This window comes from Sipha flava, unplaced genomic scaffold (genome assembly GCF_003268045.1).
Source record: "Sipha flava isolate LNK unplaced genomic scaffold, YSA_version1 258_pilon_pilon, whole genome shotgun sequence".
NCBI classification, from domain to species: domain Eukaryota; kingdom Metazoa; phylum Arthropoda; class Insecta; order Hemiptera; family Aphididae; genus Sipha; species Sipha flava.
The window spans coordinates 1,347,914-1,369,023 of NW_020272917.1; the positions used below are offsets into that span (position 1 = coordinate 1,347,914).

Below are 21,110 nucleotides of genomic sequence, written 5' to 3' on the forward strand. Positions count from 1 at the left end.
AAACTAAAATTTAATTAATGTGTATGCACATATATTCTCAATTGATATTATTAAATTTTTTTATTTACATTATTCACATTAGGGTGTGCCAAGGCACACTCGGCGAGCCGCCCATGCACTGTATAGTAAATAAAACTTAATATCTCAAACATTTTATTGTTTCCTTGAAGCATTTAGTGCATATTTGAAATGTGAAAACACATAATTACACAGATGTTATAAAAATCATTTATTGAATAAGTGTTATTTACTTTAATATGATTTTTAATAGAAAATATATTTACATCTACTTTGTGACTTAACCTTAAAATAATTTTGATCAAGACACCTGGTTCAGGTTTATAGTTGTAGAAGTTTATTTACTGTATGGTTTTGAACTAAATATAAATTATATTTTAATATTACTGATTTATACCTATAAATAACGACCCATTGTTGATCATTTTCATTCATATTCAATTCGAACAAAGGATCTATGTTTTCTTCTGGCTTGTTCCATTCTAATTGAGCTGAATTACGATCAACATTTGATATTTCCAAAATTAACTATAAATATAAAATCATATCAGCTAAACAAATTGGATAGAAATATTTAAATTTTATTAAAAAATAATTTAACAAAATATTGGTAGTATTATTTTCTATTTCTGAAAAAAAAAATAAGAAACCAACAAATTTTAATTATTATCGTATATTTTTGTCCTATTATTTCCTATTATTGTAAATACTCTTTATTTCTAAATCTTAAACATGAATTATTAATTATTAAGATTTGCAAATTTAAGTTTATTAAGTATCTATATTTTACCTAAAGCAGCATTTCCAAAACTGTGGTCAGCACGTAAATTTAAATTATACAAAGTATTATTAAGTATTAAGTATTAATATATATATATTTTTATTTATTATTGTTTTTTAAGTTTTATTATCACTAAGGGGTCCAGCAGAAAAAAGTGAAAAACGCTGACCTAAAGAATACAAATAATTTAATAAATATTAAAAAAAATAACCTTAAAAAACCACTTACATATTTAATATTAATTAAATATCAAAACAATAATTTATTAAAATATTACCTTAAAAGTCATTAAATAGTTGTTTAAAACAATTTGAACTCCAAAATCAACCAATTTAAAATTAAGTTACTTATTCGTTTTTCTTAAAAAAATTACAAAACACCATTCATAACTGATAGTAATTATTTGTTTGTTTCCTTAGTAACCACATTTACAATATGATTATTATCAATTATTTTCATATCCAAAAGAGCAAACTTTGTTAATGAGAAGAATTTTTATTTTAATTAAGTACATACAACGTAGAATTTTAATGTAACTTAAACTAATTGTTATAGGACCCATCTCTAAAAATTAATTAATATCTGTATTGGAAAATAGAAAGTTCTTTACAAATTTATAAATTTTAAAATTATTAAATTAAAGTAAGTAAAATTAAGTTAACTGTTTACTGTTATTTCTTAATATAAATTTATAATAATATAATTATTAGATTTTAAGTAAAGTAATAAATATGTTTACTTTTAATTATTTAATTTAATAATTACTATATTATACTCCTTCATTTGATTAGTTTTTTACAAATTTAAATTTAAATGTTTTTTTTCTGGTTTCTTAAAAAAATTAAATATTGAAAAAATATGAAACTTAAAATAGAAATACATTTTATTTTCGCTTTAAATTTAAATACATTTTAATTATACCTAAGCTATTTTCCAAGGACAAGCCTTAACCACTTACAAATGTTGTTAACATGATTGTTTTGATTATTGAAAATTATAATTTATTATTGCTATCAAATTTAAAAATAATATTAATTAAAATTTTTTATAAAAAATTTAGAAGTCTCAATATATATCAATGATTAAATATTATCTATTATTACAAATATAATTTAAATAAAATATCAGTAAAAATAAAAATGTATAGATTTTATATATATAATATATAAACAACAAATATAATGATTGGTAACTCTAAAATTAGTTAACAAAAATAATTACTCTGCATTCTTTTTACAAATTTGTTAATTATAAAATTTGTGACGTTGAACTTTGACTACAGTAAATAATTGAGCCAGTGAAATTTAAAGCAGCTGCTAAAATGAAGACTGGAAACCAGCGGCCATGTGATGTGGTCACAAGTTCTGCAGTCAAAGGACCAGAGAGTATTCCTGGTATAGTAGCCTAAAAATAAATTTTAGTTAAATAAAATAACATTTAACATAAATTGTATAAACAAAGGATACATATTTTAAATTTTTAAATCAAATTGTCAGTCATCGAAATCAGTCCTACAAAATATACTTGGAAGTATCCCTAAAATGTACATATTTTAGAATTATGTGATATCAAAGCTTAATACATTTTAGAGCCTAGAACTAGTCTATCATATACAATTTATTGTACTATAAATTTATGGTTAAACATATTATTATTATTTAATTTTTTTAATTATTATTTACAGAAGAAATAATCACACAACTTTGTACCATAAGTCATTAGGATAACAATTATTAGTATACAATTCATAGCATAAACCACTTAATAGAGTTACCAATAGTTACCTATTGGTAATATTTCACAAATGTATTAATCCACTGAAATGATTAACAATATTTATTTTTTTTAATATAATATTATTAAAAAATGTATGATTTGCATATTATATTAATACAAAACATAAAATAAAAAAATAAAAATTAACAATCACAATCATTTGAAACTTTTTTAGAGTCAAATTTATTTATAAATATAATTTACCAGAGTATTTGATATTGAGAATGTAATGCCAGCATGATTAGGAGCTACTTCTGCATGATTACTTAAATGTCCAGCTGAATTACATGCACATAATCCCATTGATATTGATATGAATCTATTACATAAAAATATTATTACTATATTTAAATATAGTTTCTAAAGTGAGTTTTTTGTAAATATTGATGTCATACATTATTGCTGGAGCTAAACTATTAACTGTACAAAACAAAAGTAAAAATACAGCTGGTCCCACTAAACCTATAGTAGTCATAAGTCGCCGAACAGACAATACTGACCATCTGTTATCAATTAATTTGTCAGCATAATTTCCTGCAACTAATTTAAATAATAGTTTGTTAGTTTTTATTGAATTCTTTATTACCAATTTATATGCAATCAATATAGAAATCTTGAATGTTACTTTACATTCTCCAGAATTTCTTATTATCATAATAATTTTAACTCACCAATTCCAAATACTGAGTTGAATAAATATGGTACAGCTGTTAAACTAATACTTTGTAAATTAACATCTAGATAACGCAAATAAGTAGGTAGCCAATGCATTATTATGTAATTAGACCAATTCATTGCAAAATGAGCTATATATATTGCCCATAAGGGCCAATGTATAAAGAATTTTCTCCAGTGTAATCTTATACTGGAACTCTAAATTAAAAACAATATTTCACATAAGATAATATAATTTATAAAATTTAGTTTAAATTACCTACTTAATTATTTAAAATAATAAACTTACTTGTGGAATAACAATTAATGGAAGTTCATCATTTTTTCCATAATCTTTTTCTGAATATAATGAAATCCAAATAAGTGACCAAAAAATTCCAATTGAACCAAATAAATAGAAGCTAGTTTGCCACATTAAATGTGGACATATCTAGACAATAGTTTTTTTATTTATAGAAATATTTAAAATCTATATTGCTTATTAAACTAATACTATTTACCACAGATGCCACTGTTTGGCCAACAGAACCTGCAGCCACTAAGTAACCAAATGCACTTGAACGCTCAGTAATTGCTATATTGTTGGCAAAAATATGAAATATTGTTGGTAAACCTAAATACAAAAAATTTATTCAACTTTGAATGATTTTACAAATATATTTAACATTTAATTGGTAAAATATCAAACCTAATCCTTCACCGAATCCAGATAATACTCGACATAGCATTAGAGCAAATGTATTATGGGAAACCCAGGGTGTTGCAACAGTTGATATTGACCATAAAAAGACGGACAATAATAAAATCACTTTGCCACCAAATTTTTGAGCAGCACAAGCTCCTATTATCTGAATGAATAATAACAAGGATACTGTTTATTATTTGTTTTTTAACTTCATTTACTTTATAAATAGACAGTATATTTATTTATTTTTAATTACTTGACTACTTAAATAACCAAATGCAAATGCTGACAATATCCATCCTTGCCAATGCATAGTCCATTTGAAATAACTAGTCATTGGTATTATTGCAATAGGCATAATAACTCTGTCTGCAGCATTTATAAAATTGGCAATGGAACATAGTACCACTAAACGGGTATGGCTCATTTTATGAGACATATTTTATGTCTAAAATAAAGATAGATTATACAAATGAATAAGAATATCATAATTTTTAAATCATACATTATTTTTAACACACTGGGACATGGTTTTTAGTTTTTTAATAGCCACGTCTTCACATTTTTCAAACATAGTGTATAACATAGTAATTTCAATTGATGATCATAGTTTAGAAATCATTACTAAAATTAAAAAAAATATTAATAAAATTTTAATTTTAATTATAACGTTGTAAAGTAAACCACTTTTGAAAGATAAATAAAATTGAGAGTTATAAATGAAAATACCCGAAAATAACAAAGCACAAATACCTATATTAATATAAGTAAAACTTCAATGAAAATCCGAATGACACAAAACAATATAATGATAAAACTTATCATTTGATTCTTATCAATGCAAATATATACATCTTTTATTTATATGATAAAAATACATTAATCAAATGTGATCAAAAAATCTATTATTTAGTAGTTAATGGTTTATTGACTTGTTAATACATTTTTAATTTATCAACATTAAAATCTAATATGAGTAAATTAGCCCCGAGCAAGTGTACAGTTTATGTTTCAAATCTTCCCTTTAATTTGACAAATAATGATTTACATAAAATATTTGAAAAATATGGAAAAGTTGTTAAGTAGGTATTAATTTCATAATATGTTTATATCTTTTTTGTTATTGTATTTGTTATGAGAATAATAGTTTTATTTCATTAATTATAAACTATAATGTAATGAACATATAATATAAACATAAAAAACAATTATTATGTAAATAATAAGTTTCTAATCTGAGAAGTTCATATTATTTTGTGTAAGTTGACTTTAAAAAAATAAATTCTTTATCCACTTAAGTTATATTAATATTAAAATCAGTCATTATTATTTATATTTGGCCATTTGAGTTATTACAGTATTATATTTTATTAAGAAAATTATAATAATTTGACTTTCAATAAATGTATATTAATAGAAGAAAATATAATACTGATCTATTATAAAATTAGTGATATTAATTTGGTAATTTGGATATTTATAATAACAATGTGGTGCATTCCTTTTTTTTTTATATATATAAGTCTTGATAAATAAAATTTTTTTTTCTTAATTTAGATGTAATAATTATTTAATTTAATTCTCTAATTATGACATAAATGAAGAATTTAGAAACACATAAACACGAAGTTAAATGCAATAACAAGGTGTCCAGTAATGTTCAGGTTTATGATAATGAAAAAGATAACTTTTATACAGTTGTAATATTTAAAAGTTTTGTATATTTTTTTCACCAAATAATAAATGAAAAAAATGTTTTATCTTTTATTTGGTGTATTAATAATATAATAAAATTAAATGTTATCCAAAATCTTAAGTGAACATTCCTTGAATAACAGTTTACTTTTTTTGACCAATGATAAAAGAACCGTCTTATAATTACTAGGTATACTAAGAATTAAGGATACATCTATTATAAATAATTTGTAAGTTATTAACAGATGTTCACTATCATATGTATGATGTATGATATATATACATATATATTTTAGGTTAACAATACACTATGTTAAGTTCTAAGCAAAACTAATTACAATTTTTTTTTTCTTTTGTAAACTCTTCATTATTTTTAAAATTATATATATTTGAATAACTCTTTTTTAATAAAAAATAATAACAGAAATTAAAATTATATTTAATAAATTGCATCTTCTTCAAAACAAACCACTTCTTGCTTCTAACTCAAAACTAAATGAGGTTAGCCACCGCCACATAATAAGATTTCCAACCTTTTGCTCGAATAAGCAAGTTTTTCTCATATCAATACAAATGAATCATACATTGATACTCATATTTATATACACATACTTGTTTTATTTATAAAAAAATCAACAAATTATACAACATAAGATAAAACTTTAAAAATATAAACTATAATATACAAAATACAATAATGAATAAAAACAACAATCTTAGAACATTTGTTAAAAATGTTGCACTATTTAAATTTAGTATAATTTTATTATATTAGAGTTACTATAGTAAAGGATAAAATATCTCGTCAAAGTAAAGGAGTGGCATTTGTATTGTTTCTTAATCGAGATGAAGCTAATTTTTGCGTAAAATCGACAAATAAAGTACAAGTAATGTAAAATATTCAGTCTTTTTTTTGAAAAAACAATTAAAAAAATTTATGATTTAGATGTTTGGACGAACAATAAAAAGTTCTATTGCTATAGATAATGGTCGTAGTACGGAATTTATTCGAAAACGTCAATATATTGACAAAACTTCTTGTTATGAATGTGGCAAAGAAGGCCATCTTAGCTATAAATGTCCAGAAAATTGTTTGGGTGAACGACAACCACCACCTAAAAAGAAAAAAAAGAAAAGTTTAGAAAGCAAAGTAAGAGTAGTTACATTTTATTATATATTATAAATTTAATACTAATTTTTTTAATTACATAGAATCAAGAATCATATCTAAGTTCAGATGAAGATACAATATTTTATAACAAGAAAGAAAAAAATCTTATGCAATTATACAGTGATGAAGAAAAATCCAGTATATCTGAAATAGAAACATTAAGTGCAGTAATACAAGAAGAAGTAAACAATATGAACTAGGTATAAACATATAATGTACATGTTGGTAATTATTTTTTCTATTTTAGCAAGAAAAAAATGTTGATGTTCAAAAAGTTCATGTTCAGCATAAAAAAATATATCGTAAAAATTCATATTTCAGTGATGAAGAGGAACTCACGGATTAATAACTTAAAAATGTAATTCTTAACATAATAATTTAGTTAAATGTATTTTTTTTACACACCTCACATAATGTACAGTTCTTTATGATCTTATAAATCATTTAGTATGACTAATTTCACAAATTTGTTTATTAGGTTCGTCAAATTGGCATTGTGATTTTTCTGTGAACATTGGTACATCAATTGGAAATACTTCATAATTTGTGGAAGAACAATATTGACTATGAGTTAATGACTTGAATTCAAATTTCTTCAATTCTTTCATTAAAAATTCTATAGAAATAATAATTAAATAAATAAAAACAATTTAATAGTAAAATATTAATATTCTTAACTGTTGGATTTGTCAAATTCAAGTTTTTGAATTTTCCAAACAATGACATCATAACGTCCTTTACATTTACTAATGTGACTACGAAATTCTTCATCCAACTTTCCCAAACGATATAATATAGAGTAACTATTTTTAATGATTTCTTCAGTTGACCTCAAAAGATCAGTATTGAAAGATTCTTTTTCTAATACATAATATTTAAACTATATTTTATGTATTTATGTATTTAAGCATAGTAAAATTTACCTTTTTCATAAATATTGAATACCACGTATAAAAAATCTATTGTCAACTCTATAAAAGATGAAGTACAGTCACATGTTTTATTTGGCATTTTACACATCCATCTGGGTATATGTGTACTGTTTAAAAGTGTATTCACAAAGTATAAATAGTTTGTAATAAGATGATAGCTGTGTTTATTAAGGAGTTCTAGTTGAAGACATAAGATTCGTAAAACACATGTATCTAAAGTAAAATTAAAATTATTTTTAAAATAAATAATGATATATGAAAAATGTCTACCTGTTGTAAATGTACCAACTCTTTCTGATAAAATAAATGTCTTTGGACCTATAAACAATTTGATGGTGTTATATACAAACCAGATAATTTTTTATGGTAATACATTAATATTTGAGAAAAATAAAAAATACATTTTAAGTACTTATTAGTATTTTATTTTGAAGCTATAACTTAACATGGAAATTTAAGTATTTGTAAATAAATTATTTAGTATAATATAATATAGTTATATAATTTTTGATTTAAACTTAAATCTTATAATTTTATTTTTACTTACAAGATACTTGACATAAGCTGTCTGTTATCATAGGGTATATTGAAACTTTACTTAACAAATTTATTAGTTCTTGTACAATTTCAATACAAGGGCGACTGAATACTACTTCTTTTATAGTATCAAAAATTTCTAATTGCCTAAAGCAGTTAATAATAATAATAACATAAAAAAATTCTGAATCAAACATTAAGAATTTAAAACTATTATAACTTACCTTTGTTTAGGTATTTCCCAATTACAATTACAAATATTTGTTAAAAATTTTATTAATGTTTTAATTACAGAAACATATTCTAGAGTTCGGCTCTAAAAAATAAAATAAATATCAATAATAAATAAATATCAATAATTTTAAAAATACAAATTACTTGTGAACCAATTATTTGTAAAAATTGTACAAATGTTTGAAATATGTTAATTTCGTCCAGAACAATTTTTGGAACAATGTTAGAAATAGTAGTTAGTTCTGATATACATTCCAATAAATGGGAAAATTGTAAATCAAACCTAGAAAAATGTACCAATGATGTATAAATAAAACTAATAATTATAATAACTGTAACTAAATGTTATCTTACGTTGAAGGACATTGCTTATTTAAATTTAAATAGCTGTAAACTAGTAATTTTTCCCTTTTAACAAAATCGGTATTATCTATTGTATTCTGAATTGTTTGAATTGTAGATTCTATAATAAATTTACAATTTTCAAATAACTGAAAAAATTGAGTAAATAAATTAATAGAGATTAACAAATCAATAAAATTTGTTATAAATGTTGATATTGATTTACCAGTTTAATTAATGAATAAGATTGACATTCATCAATAGTTTCTAATACCATCAATTTGGCTAAAATTAAATGACATTCTTGTATTGTACTTACATTTTTTAAACCTAGAATATAATAATTATTATTTATTAGTAACATGATAAATATATTATTTTACATTAAAACATATATATTTGTACAACCTTTTACATTTTGTTGGTCATCAAATAAGTCTGGGTACAAACATTTTTTCAATTTTTCATATGGTTTATTTACTTCTGGATAGTTACTTCTTAGAATTGTATGATATTCATTATTAATAGTTTGTAAAGTTTGAGTCGATACATTTCTTTTTATGTTGTGTTCTGAAGCATTATGTCTAAATATTTTTTAAATGAAGACTTTTTTTATAGTGTTTTAAATATTTAACTTACAATAATTTAGAATTGCTTCCAGTTTTCATACAACTAAATGATACATTTTTTTGAGGAATAATTTTGCTCACATTAATATTCATTTCTTTTATTTTATTTTTAAGAGCTGTCAATTCTTGTTTCTATTAAAAATAATAAATTAATAAGGGTTTCAAATAATAATTAGTTATTATTCATTACTTACCTGGAATTTAAGTTCAGTGTCTTTACAATCGATCATTTTTTTCATGGTTTTAAATTTATCATCTTTTTCTTGTTTTGTATTACTTAATTGAATTTCTAATTGATTTATTTTCATTTTCAAATTTTTTATTTCACCTTCTCTAATTTGATTATTCGTTTGCTTCACTTGATCTGCAGGTTGAACTAAAATGTGAAGATGTTTGATAAGTTTAATATTAAAAATAGTTTATCATTTATTGAGATATTCAAATAATTTAAAATAAAATATTATACTCCAACCTAATTCATTATAATTTATGTTTTGTAAGTATTCAGTGACATTTAGATAAAATAGGAATTAAAATTATTCAAAAGATTTTCATGATACAATCATAAAAATAAAAATGTATTCAGTAAAAAAAATGATATAAGATAAAAAAAAAATGTTAAATTATATTTTTATTAAAACATTTATTAAACAGAACTATCTACAAAAACTCAAACAGCATTAACCAATTGGTTTAACTTATATAAATTACAAATATAACATAATGCTGGAACCACACAGAGTCTACATAGAAATAAAATAAAACACAACATGGTTTTTTTTTTTTACACAATTTGACCATATTGAATTGGGTAAAAAGTATATAAAAAAATTATCAAAATTCAAACATTTTGTTGAAATTTTTTCTTTAATTAGCAAAATTAAATTTAAATAAAAATAAATTCTTTAACTTTAAAAATTTAAATCAAACAAACACATGTTATGTACATCAACAGTATAGAATAAAAATCTGACCAACGGGTATTAAATGGCAGACAACAAATTTGCAATAACAAAAAATAAATTAAAATTAATAAATGGTTAATACTCAAGTAGCAATTTTATTGACTTTGTACATATTTGATGATGAATTTTTAATTCGAAACTAGTTGTACTTTACAGATATAATAATATTACAGGCAAAGTATTTATTTATTTATTTAAATAAATTAGGTATTAGATTATTTATTTATAAATAAAAATATTTTTTTAAATTATTATCTTGGTAGGTACTACTCGTGAAATCCAGAAAACTATTGCATTTTAGTTATTTTCAATACATTGTACATATACGTTCGACATTGTTCAGCAAAATAACAAAAAAACAAAAACCTTTTGTAGTTTACAGTTACAACTTTATTTATAAAAAACAAGAACAATTTATTGGATAAAACACAATTGTTTTAAAAATGTTTTGATTTTTTCGAAAAATACAAAGTTTAAATTTTTTAATTTATAGATGGACCCAGTATATTAAACAGGTTACTCACCAGGAAAATATGATTGAGACGCTAATGTTTCAATATTAACAATAGAGTTAACTTCATCGCAAGTAAAATCGTCACCCCAAATGTCTTCTGGGCCGTGAGGTGGTTCTGTTCTAGGCCTTTTACTCATAATTTTTTAAGAATATTTTTGATTAATTTTTTTTTTTTTTTTAAATATAAACAAAAATATACATATTTCAAACAGTACATAATTTGAACAAATAAATGTTTAAAATTGATATTACTTATCAGCAATCACTTTTTTAATATTTAACTTGGTCATGGGTTTTATCAATTTATTAATTCAATTATCATATTGAACTAACCTAAATAAAAATATATTAATAAATAAATAAATTTGTGTTAATAATTATTAATACTAACCTACTATATAAAAAATATCAAATAAACTATTTTTTGTTAATAAGAATATTTTTTACTTTTTTAATAGTGGAAATATTTAAATTATTTTGGTGACATGTCTGTTTACAAGGTCCATGAATCATATGATTGTTATATAGTCTTTGGGAAATTCATTATAACAAAATGCAAATGGCTGGCGCACCAGACGTAATGGTTTATTAGGGAATGTTTATTGTTTCCGGGCGTATTTTTGCTGTTCGTAAGTGCAGTTTTTTTGTTTTTCGATTAATCCGTATGTAAACACTCATTCGCCGTGACCGTTCGGGTAGTGTGCGAAATAGTGTGTGTGAGTTGTAATGTGAAAATGTGCTGACATACTTAGTGGTACCGTGGTCGTATCATGACAAAGGATTGCATTGGTATCCTGTGCGCCGCCGACACCTGTGAACTCGGCCGTCTTATAATGATCAGGGTATTATCGTAAGTTGATATGTTATATCTAAGTCCACGGCCTAGTTAGTGTTTATTGAAAAATAAAACCAGAACAACAATATTATAATGAAAGGATTCCGTATCTGATATCGCGCAAATGCGACCAGTCATGCTACAAGTATTGCTTACGGCAATGCTTTGGCTCCTGGTGTCTGACAGCAATGCGCAAAAGTTCGATCATGACATGGGTGTATTAGACCGACGGGTATTAACCGATGGTGTGGACTATGAGGTATTTAACAAAACCCTAGCGTCAAAACCAGGATCCGGTTCTCGTGGTTCTCGAACAAATTCATCGCAACAACAGCAACATGTAACGAGTCCAACAAACCGTTTGATACCTGCATATAATCCACCTGATAGGCATACCTTTACTCCTCCATTACCTCCAGAACGATTTAATCCATTTGCTGATAAACCTACATTAAGGGGTAGTAATTCGGAAAAGTCATTGCCACCTCGAAGACCCGGAATTGTACAGACAAAATTTGAAAAAGAATTCATTCCTATTAGACCTGTAGATGTACCAGTTGCTGATACCAAAAAGAAGACTATTAACACACCTAGTTTAAATAAGTCAAGAGTACCAGAATCTACATATTCTGAACCAACTAGTACTACAGCAGCTAATGGATTTAAGGGACTTAATGATACTTATAGTATTGTGGTACAGCAAGTTCAAAATTTATCAAGTCCAATTGTTTTTCGAATTTTATCTGATGATACTGGTAAGAAGATGGATGGATTATTAAGTAATATCAAGCCGAATTTTGATCAAGATCTTAAGCCATCTCGAACTTTTAAACAAGAAGTTCTTAAACCCATACCACGAACTTCTCAGCCAATTGAAACTACATCTTCATCACAAATATTTGAAACATCATCAGAAGAAATAACTGAAAATGAACCAACAATATTTAAGGAGCAACAAGTAACAGATTCAAAAAATGATATTATACCTGAATCACGACCAGAAATAGTTTCTGTGCCAGATCGTCCTGAACTCAGAGCAAGATACCTTCTTGGAGTTTTTTGGGATGTTCATGTTTATCTAATTGCCACACTTTTCCTGATATTAGTATTCTGTTCAGTGATTAGTATAGCAAGGATAAGAGCATTTAAAAAATTATTAACATGTGGCTATTTTGTGACTATACATGGGTTATTAATAATTATAGGCTGTGTCAGGAGTGCTTATTTGTTATATGATCCATATAATGTAAATAAAGTATTATCAAATGAGATGTCTGGCTTGGCTCTGAATATAGTATTCCCACTTTTGTTAACTGTATATTCAATTTTATTTTTGTTTCTGTTACGAGCCACTGATGTAAAAACTATTTTTTATAATCTACAAAAATCATCATTGTTAGCTATATTCATTGGCTGTTATATGGGTTTTTGTATCATTGTATTGTTTTATTCTGAAGCTCATATTCTTTCATTGATATCTAAATGCATTTACATTTTGTTATGTGTGATACTTGGAATAACATATGTATGCCTGTATAGATCTATGACTAATGCTTCCTTAAGAAAACAAGGAACTATATTTGGAGCTAGTTTCCATGAACATCGCCCAACTTTGGCTCATTCAGTACGTGTGACATTAGCCACTAGTATGCTGAGTCTTCTGATGGCTTCAGTTCAACTATATGGAATGGTTGGTGGTTATGAAATGTTGGGGAAAGATCAACCAAATCCATGGTTATGGTGGGGTTATCAGTTTTCTGTACGTGTGATTGAGATATCATCGTGCTTTTTGATATTTTGGGCATCAATTCAGCCTTTGAGATATACCAGTGAAAAAGAAGCTCAAAATCAATCTGGCTTAACATTGTTTCCTTGCCGTGGTACTGTTTCCCGGAATGATCCACCATCAGATGACATTTATCCAGCCATCTGTAGTGCCAATCAAGCTGTACACAATTATACATTGCGTACAGGTAAACATATATATGATGACACATATTCAATGGGCGGTCCACCATTGGCAAACCATCAGCTTTTTGCTCACACTACTGAAAGGAGATCATTGAAACGAATGGATGATGACTCAAGAAGTATGTACGCATATGCTGAAAGAGCAGCCATACAACCTTCACCGTCCATGTTAGTCGCTGAGAATGGATTTGTTAGATTTCGATCACTAGCCGATGAACGTAATCCAGAAGATCACATGTATCCGATCAAAATTCATCATCACAGGGACAACTGTTGTACTTAATTAATAGACCCTAAATAAGTTGACTATTATTTTTAATTTTTTTATTTTTGTACATAGAATATTTATGTAATATTTTTTCTGTTTAAATTTAATGTGTTCCTTTAGCTTAAACAACATTCCATTGTATAACATTTTCGTTTCTTATTACCTATTATATTTTTTTTTTCAAAGACTGCTTTATTTCTTAGGGGCCAAAAGTATGATATTTTATGGATTATTGTTTAGAGTTGACACTCTTAACATAAGTTCTAAACATAATGAAATCTAAATTGGACAACACATTTGGCCTATACTTAACATGGTTATTTAATCCTAAAAAAAATAGTCTTGCTTCTTTATTTTTTTACTAACATGTCTGTGCCATTTTTTTTTTTTTTTATAGGTACTTACAAAATGTCTATATCTATTTAATGACAGTTTTATAACATTCATATTTTTAAAATTATTTATTATTGTCAAACACAATGATATCCGTCCCCCGGATTAATTATACTTCATGAATAAACATGTATTGGTACTCTTGTTATGAATTTTTGATGATCTATAAATGAGTCAAATTATAAACTGTATTAATAGTTGTAAGATTTTTGAAAGGTTTAGACAATTTTGATATGGTTTAAAATATTTACTAACTTGTTAAGACACTAAATAACTCATTAGTTCTACTTAATGTGATTAACGATTAATATAATCATTGTCTTCAATTATATTTTAATTAAAAATTAAAATTTTTAATTGAATAAAATGTATTAATATTCTGTAACATAATCATCATATTAATTAATACCTGTTCATTTTTCTTTTGTTCATTTTATTTCAATTGTTCAAATAAACTTGAGTATCAATTATTATTCGGATTGTATGACATTATTTAATATAATTGCTTCTTGCCCTAGTTTCAATTTGCATTTAAATCATGTTCCTTTGAGTTGAAAAATTAAAAAATTTCTCTGAGTTTGCAGACAAAATTAAATTTCATTAATAGAATAATATTAATAGGAATGTTTACTAAAAAAATATATATATATGTATGTATAGTCGACCTTTATCATGTTGTTATTTACTTATTGTGATCATCCAAATTAGTGTACTTATATACATAGTATTTTTAAATATATATAATTATATATTGTATTTGTATTTTGTAAATACTTTTTTTTATATTCTGTCCTAAGTAGAATTTTAAATATTGATGAAGAGGAGATAAAAAATATATAAATGTATATGTAATTTTGTATTATTTTATTCATTAGCTAGGCCTTGTCCTAATTTGCGTAATGCAATCTGTAAGTAATAATATGAAGGTGAAAAACATATTATTTAAACAGTAAAAAGTAAAAGTGGGACATAAGAAGCTGCTTTTAAACGATGTATTGTGCGTGGGAGATATTAGAAAGTATAAGGCACGTGCGAGTAATAAATGTATGTGGTTTTGTAGAATGAATATCCAAGAGCACGCACCTGAGGGTTAAGATACTAATAGCAATCTATATTTTTCGATATCTATGCTATTGCCAAACAGCGTGAGGGCGTGTAACCAACTTTAAGGAATTATGAAAAGTCGCCACCATTTGACGAGTCTGACAACCGGTTTTATAATCCTTCAATTTATAAAACTTCATCTGATATTTCTGAAATTCTGAACAACTATTTCCTACTTTCTTAATATTCATTAAATATTTTTTACTATAAAATGTTGATAATCTCGGGGCATAAAAACAAGCTTAAATATTGGAAAATAAATATAATTTAAAAAAAATATTTAGGAACTCGTATAATAATTTTATTCTAAAAATTACATCCCTTTGTTTCATTTGTTATTTTCCTTTTTAATTTTTAATTAATACCTTTGTATTTTTCTATATCTATGTATTGTTTATTTTAATAATTAGGTATATAATAAATAATGCATATTATGTTTTATTATAAAATATAAAAACATAAATAAATAAATTAATATTATTAAAAATTATAATACTATATCGTTACGACTTTAACTAACGTATATTACTTTTAATGCGTGCACGTTAGATATAAAATACAAATTCAAAATATTGCAAGTCAAGCATAGTCCAACAGAAACGTCAATCTTGTTTAAGGTAAGTTAAAATATTAGTGTTTAATTTAAAATTAAATATAAATACCTTTAAATTGTTGTGGGTTATAAGTGTAATATACTAAATTTATACTCATTCCTATGTAGATTGGTGTGAACTAAAATAATTGTCCGGTGAGGACCAAAAGGTGATAATTATTACAATAAATGTAAAACGAAAAACTGGTGTTTTACTATACACTTTTTTGGGTCCTATTTACAACTTTTAAATATCACTTAATTAGATTCGTTAGGACCAGTGGCGTATCCAGGATTCATTTAATGGGGTTGTTTTAAAATTTAATAGACTTAGGGTAAGTGGGATGCTCTGCTCCCTGCTATATTACATAAATAAATACCATGTATTTATATAAATTATACTAATGAAAATGATTATATTAAGACACTTTATGTAAAATCGACAAGTTGTATACAACGTTTATTCAAATTATACTGTAAGTTTGCAATTTGATGAAATACCATAGAATATGGTCGATGGGGGGGGGGGTGTTCTAACACCCATATCACCCCCCCCCTAAATACGCCCCTGGTTAGGACTACCTATGTAACGTGGACAACAAATAATTAGGTATTGAATGTGAAGTATATACCTATACAAAAACGTAAAATTACATCAAAATTTCGGGGAAGGTTTTCGACCCTCCCCCTTTATACATGTTCCTGTTTAAGCTTCTATTGTACTGGGCAAATTTACTCGCCACGTCTATTTGCAGCGACTTCTCGCTACATCAAGTCTCTATGACTAGGTGGTCACACACAGGGTTATACGAGGTAGTGAGTAGTAGTCAGTCGTAAAATGTCGTCAATCGATAATTAGCAGAATGATTAATTTTTGATATACAAAATATTCGAAATAGGAAGTTGGTTCGTAATTAGATTCGTAAGAGAGAATAATTTGAAGCATCCGTCTTACTTTTGAAAAAATTGGTTGAAGAGGTTCCTTCTGCTTATTTTCTGTTTATAAGTAAAACTATTTTTAACTACTATCTACATTATAAGTAAAACTACTTTTAACTACTATCTACTCATATCATCAGATGACCATTTTAAGGTCAGTTCTTGATTGTTATTCATGATAAACAAAAAAATAAGTCGACGAAAAATTGACAAATATAAAAAAGTTTACTCATGAAGTGTATTGATTAATGAAATAAAGTAATATTAATAAAATAAAAATAATAAGGTTGATAATAAAATTAAAATTGATAAACAATAAGCAGGTATAAGGCCGTAACTGTGGGGTCCAGGGGTCCGGACCCCCCCCCCCCCCGAAATTTTTTTCCAGTTGCGGCCTTGGGTAGGTAGCTAGTAGCGACCAGCGAGTAGGTTACGTGACCACCGTATTCGCACGTTTCTAGCGACTAGAATTGAACATGTTCAATTTTAATCGCCACGACCATTTCTAGCTGCGACTAGCTACTCGCTGCGAATATGCTGTAAGGCGGAGCAAAATTATTCGCTGGCAGTAGTCGCCTCGTGTAATAGGGGTTTAATAGACCTACTCGCTTAATCGCCGCGTGTTGAACACACTGTTTGCTAACGAATCAAGTAGAAGACTATTTTAGGGCTACTTAATTTGCTACTGGCTGACTATTTTACTCTCCAGTGAGTAAAATCGCTTTATGTAATCGCCCTAGTTGGCAAAATCGGTTGTAATGACTGGTCAAGATGTCGGAAGCTGTAGTTCACGCGGCAGGGGCGTCATTTGGGGGGAGCAGGCTATGCGATCGCACACCTTGATTTTTTTTCATCTTCAATTATTGGCATAGGCGTCACTGATACATGGCCTTGCCACTTTGGCCTTCAATTTTCCAATCTTTAATGTTATGCATGCTCTGTGGCTAATCAGTAATCATTGCTAATCATAAATGTTGGCCTGGTGGTGGGAAAAAATTGACCTCTCTAATTACTTGCATCCCTTTAAAAAAAATTGAAGTGGCGCTCCTGTCGCGCGGGTGTTGGAAATTTTTTTTCTTACGATTTTTGAAAGTTCGTTTCTATAAACAAACTTTAAATTTTTAATTTTTGCCTTGAGTTTCTTTTTATCAATTTGCATTAATCCTTCATTCTCGAAGTCTGCGTATAACGTTTCTAACATTTAATTTTTTAATTTTATGTTCAAATAATCCTTATGTTTTATATTCTTAAGTAATGGATATTGTTTGTATATTAACAAATAATCAATATTATTGCAATTCCACTTCATAATTTTAAAATTTAAAATTTAAAAAAAAAAAATTAATTATTAACATTAATAATTAAATTATTGAATGATTTAACTATTTACGTATCAATAACAACTTCTTGTCTCATGTAATAACTATGATGAATGTGTGTGCGCGACTAAGCGAGCGAGCGATTTTGATCGCTCTATGTAATCAACCGGACAGAGGTCGACACACGCACGATTTTGGTCGCTCCCACGCAACATGTAAATTTGACCAGTGTTATCGAGGTTTTACTGATGAAATCGCATTCGCAGTGCTAAACGCCGCTATTCCGTATTGTTCTCATGTATGTTTAGCATCAGTTGTAGGTGCGTAATGTCTGTATCCCACAACAAACAAGATATGTCGACTTGCCATCCCGTCAACGACGTAGATTTTATCTATATTGCTATTGCTAATTCTCTCCGCATTCTATTGCATAATATAATCGTAGCTTCTACGAAATGGACATACATTTTATCGTTTTCGTTAGAAACTATTATTTTGCACCAGCCGTATTTTTTTACACTTCTAAATTAAATGAATAACTTATGAAATTGAAATGTCCATCAAGCTTAATATCATTTTACTTGATTGGTTTTCATTATTTTAAAATCGAAGTGCTTAAAATTTTATTTAAATAGTGGTGAGCACAAAGGAAAAGGTGCCCCATTTATTTATTTATATTATTTACATTACCTTATACTAAATTAAATAGTTCAGATTTTTAAGAAATAAAATTAAGTTCCTTATATCTTATGAGTTTGGTTCTAGGGCTTGACAAATTTGTTTTGAGAAGTGAAATTTATGGCGGTAATGTTTGAATTTTTGACATTCAGTGTTGATGTAGTCAGTGTTGGCTCGAGGGGTGTGCAGAAAGTGTAATCGCACAGGGCCTCGCACTTTTGGATCGGTTATTGGGCCTCCCATTTCTATTTTGTAGTATATTCAGATCCGGGCAGGCACGTCGTCAAGGGGGGGGCCTTAGGAGGCCTGGCCTCCTAAGAAAAATCAATGGCCCCGAACTGGCTCCCTTGATTTTGATTTTTATATATTATGGTGTTTAGTTGTCCCAAACCGGCTAAATCCTGAATGTATATTCTATATGGGCAATAATATCGGTTAGTTAAAATTATAATAAAAGGTCTAGTGTAAACTCTCTGCTAGTCTTTTTTCTTTTGTTTACCTGCTCAGTGCTCATATTTCCACGTGCCTTCTCATATTAAATACGTTGACATATATTGCGATGATGTATGTCGAAATTGATAAAACTATTGTCATGGTTCGATTCATTTCATGGTGAATATATATCCACATTGATTCGTTTATTAATAATTTTATCTTCATATTATCTGAAATTAATATTTCCAATGATAATATCGGCAGTAGGTGAGGTATACGTAAAGTATACTTTGACGAACATAATAATTCGTAGTCTGCGTGTCCAGGGTTGGACTAGGCCACCGGGGCATGCCTCAGTGGGCTGCTGTAATTTTGGTTAAATAAAATTACTTAGATTTTTTTGTTTTTAATTTAATGCGTCTATCTTCTATTCTTAAAATAAAATAAAAAATATCGTCTTGTAACATGACATTACTAATGGATGTGGTGACACAGGATTAAGTAACTCGGAGTTTGAAAATTTAACATATTTAATGTCGCGATAGGCCAATTGATAACAATGATTTCATCAGAATATTTATAAATAAAAAAATTGTAGGAAATTTGAAGACAAAAGGTGTGTACAATATATTAATCATACGAAGTACCGTTCGCATTTTATTAAAAAAAAAATGTTGGTATGGGTTACGGTCTTAGAAGATTAATTTTCTAAGACCATGGTATGGGTAGACATTGTCGTGCAAGATATGCAATAACGAAATTGTTTTTCGATAATAATCATTTTTATAAGATTTATTAGACTTTTATTTAAAAACATTTTAATAGTTTTGACGTTCAGTCAATAACAAGTCTGTTGCTAGTTTCCAACCTTAATGGACCTTTAGGCCACATTCACAAATTAAAAATGGTTCTAGAGCCAGACAATATAAAAAATGTATATGATATTCAATGACATTTGCTAGTTTTGAAATTTACTGTGGGCCGCATAAAAGAGACATTAGTTGCCGACCCCACTGTTCTAACTCAATTAAAATTAAATGTATAAACATATTTAAATCAAATCATTTTTTATGGTGTAAAATGTATCTTAATAGGTAGATCATTATATCAATATTATAGATAAGATATATTATGTGTAAACTAGGTTTATTTAAGGTATAACATTAAATCTGAAAATATTCAAATGTACTTGTGTGAATATTGTTTTTTGAGTTACGAAAATACATTTTCGGTAAAACAATAATTTGATTAGGTACCTACCTACTTATAAAGTTCCATTGAGGCCACTCGAAATTATTTTGCCCGGATCGAGCTATAAAGTTAGTCCAACCCTGTGCGTGTCTCCGTGTATATTTTATATTGAATGAAATATGTCACAACATAGTAATAATATAAAATTAATTACTGGTCAACGAGGCAATTTATTGGTAATATTTAACAACTACAAATACAGTGCGCGACAAAAAGATAAAGGCACAACATTTAACCAAATAGAATTGTATACATTATGGAGTGAAACTAGTTATTATTATACAAAGATAATTAATATATTCTATGTACTGATAAATTTCGAAAAAAACCAAAATGATAGTAATTTAATCTTATTTTTTTAATTATAAGCT

General features: G+C 26.5%; 4 protein-coding genes across 7 annotated transcripts; 2 read left to right on the forward strand and 2 right to left on the reverse strand.

Moving 5' to 3' along the window:
- Positions 1 to 357: 357 nt before the first annotated feature.
- Positions 358 to 4,703, reverse strand: LOC112684800 (ascorbate transporter, chloroplastic-like). 3 transcript variants are annotated; one of them, XM_025556470.1, is made up of 11 exons: positions 4,689 to 4,703; positions 4,441 to 4,559; positions 4,192 to 4,383; positions 3,939 to 4,098; positions 3,751 to 3,863; positions 3,540 to 3,680; positions 3,247 to 3,448; positions 2,971 to 3,115; positions 2,780 to 2,894; positions 2,021 to 2,203; positions 359 to 546 (listed from the first exon to the last, which is right to left on the reverse strand). In XM_025556470.1, the coding sequence occupies exons 3-10, from the start codon at positions 4,372 to 4,374 to the stop codon at positions 2,048 to 2,050; spliced, it is 1,215 nt and encodes a 404-aa protein (XP_025412255.1). In that variant the 5' UTR covers positions 4,375 to 4,383; positions 4,441 to 4,559; positions 4,689 to 4,703; the 3' UTR covers positions 359 to 546; positions 2,021 to 2,047. The 3 variants fall into 3 exon arrangements, with proteins under 3 accessions (XP_025412256.1, XP_025412255.1, XP_025412254.1); XM_025556471.1 differs by lacking the exon at positions 4,689 to 4,703 and having other exon boundaries at positions 358 to 546; positions 4,457 to 4,661; XM_025556469.1 differs by lacking the exon at positions 4,689 to 4,703 and having other exon boundaries at positions 4,441 to 4,660.
- Positions 4,704 to 4,818: 115 nt separating this feature from the next.
- LOC112684894 (zinc finger CCHC-type and RNA-binding motif-containing protein 1-like) lies at positions 4,819 to 7,370 on the forward strand. Its single transcript, XM_025556616.1, has 6 exons — positions 4,819 to 5,017; positions 6,406 to 6,517; positions 6,577 to 6,780; positions 6,843 to 6,983; positions 7,049 to 7,159; positions 7,280 to 7,370. The coding sequence occupies exons 1-5, from the start codon at positions 4,908 to 4,910 to the stop codon at positions 7,145 to 7,147; spliced, it is 666 nt and encodes a 221-aa protein (XP_025412401.1). The 5' UTR covers positions 4,819 to 4,907; the 3' UTR covers positions 7,148 to 7,159; positions 7,280 to 7,370.
- On the reverse strand, positions 6,658 to 11,158 carry LOC112684893. Of its 2 annotated transcripts, XM_025556615.1 has the most exons (14): positions 10,965 to 11,158; positions 9,670 to 9,851; positions 9,486 to 9,607; positions 9,255 to 9,430; positions 9,073 to 9,176; positions 8,859 to 8,995; positions 8,649 to 8,787; positions 8,495 to 8,586; positions 8,281 to 8,417; positions 8,004 to 8,051; positions 7,725 to 7,946; positions 7,480 to 7,662; positions 7,207 to 7,417; positions 6,658 to 6,745 (listed from the first exon to the last, which is right to left on the reverse strand). In XM_025556615.1, the coding sequence occupies exons 1-13, from the start codon at positions 11,089 to 11,091 to the stop codon at positions 7,242 to 7,244; spliced, it is 1,845 nt and encodes a 614-aa protein (XP_025412400.1). In that variant the 5' UTR covers positions 11,092 to 11,158; the 3' UTR covers positions 6,658 to 6,745; positions 7,207 to 7,241. The 2 variants fall into 2 exon arrangements, with proteins under 2 accessions (XP_025412400.1, XP_025412399.1); XM_025556614.1 differs by having other exon boundaries at positions 7,725 to 8,051.
- A 345-nt stretch (positions 11,159 to 11,503) lies between these two features.
- On the forward strand, positions 11,504 to 14,403 carry LOC112684856. Its single transcript, XM_025556564.1, has one exon. It carries the CDS (start codon positions 11,914 to 11,916, stop codon positions 14,041 to 14,043), a length of 2,130 nt encoding a protein of 709 aa, XP_025412349.1. The 5' UTR covers positions 11,504 to 11,913; the 3' UTR covers positions 14,044 to 14,403.
- The last annotated feature ends 6,707 nt before the right edge of the window (positions 14,404 to 21,110 follow it).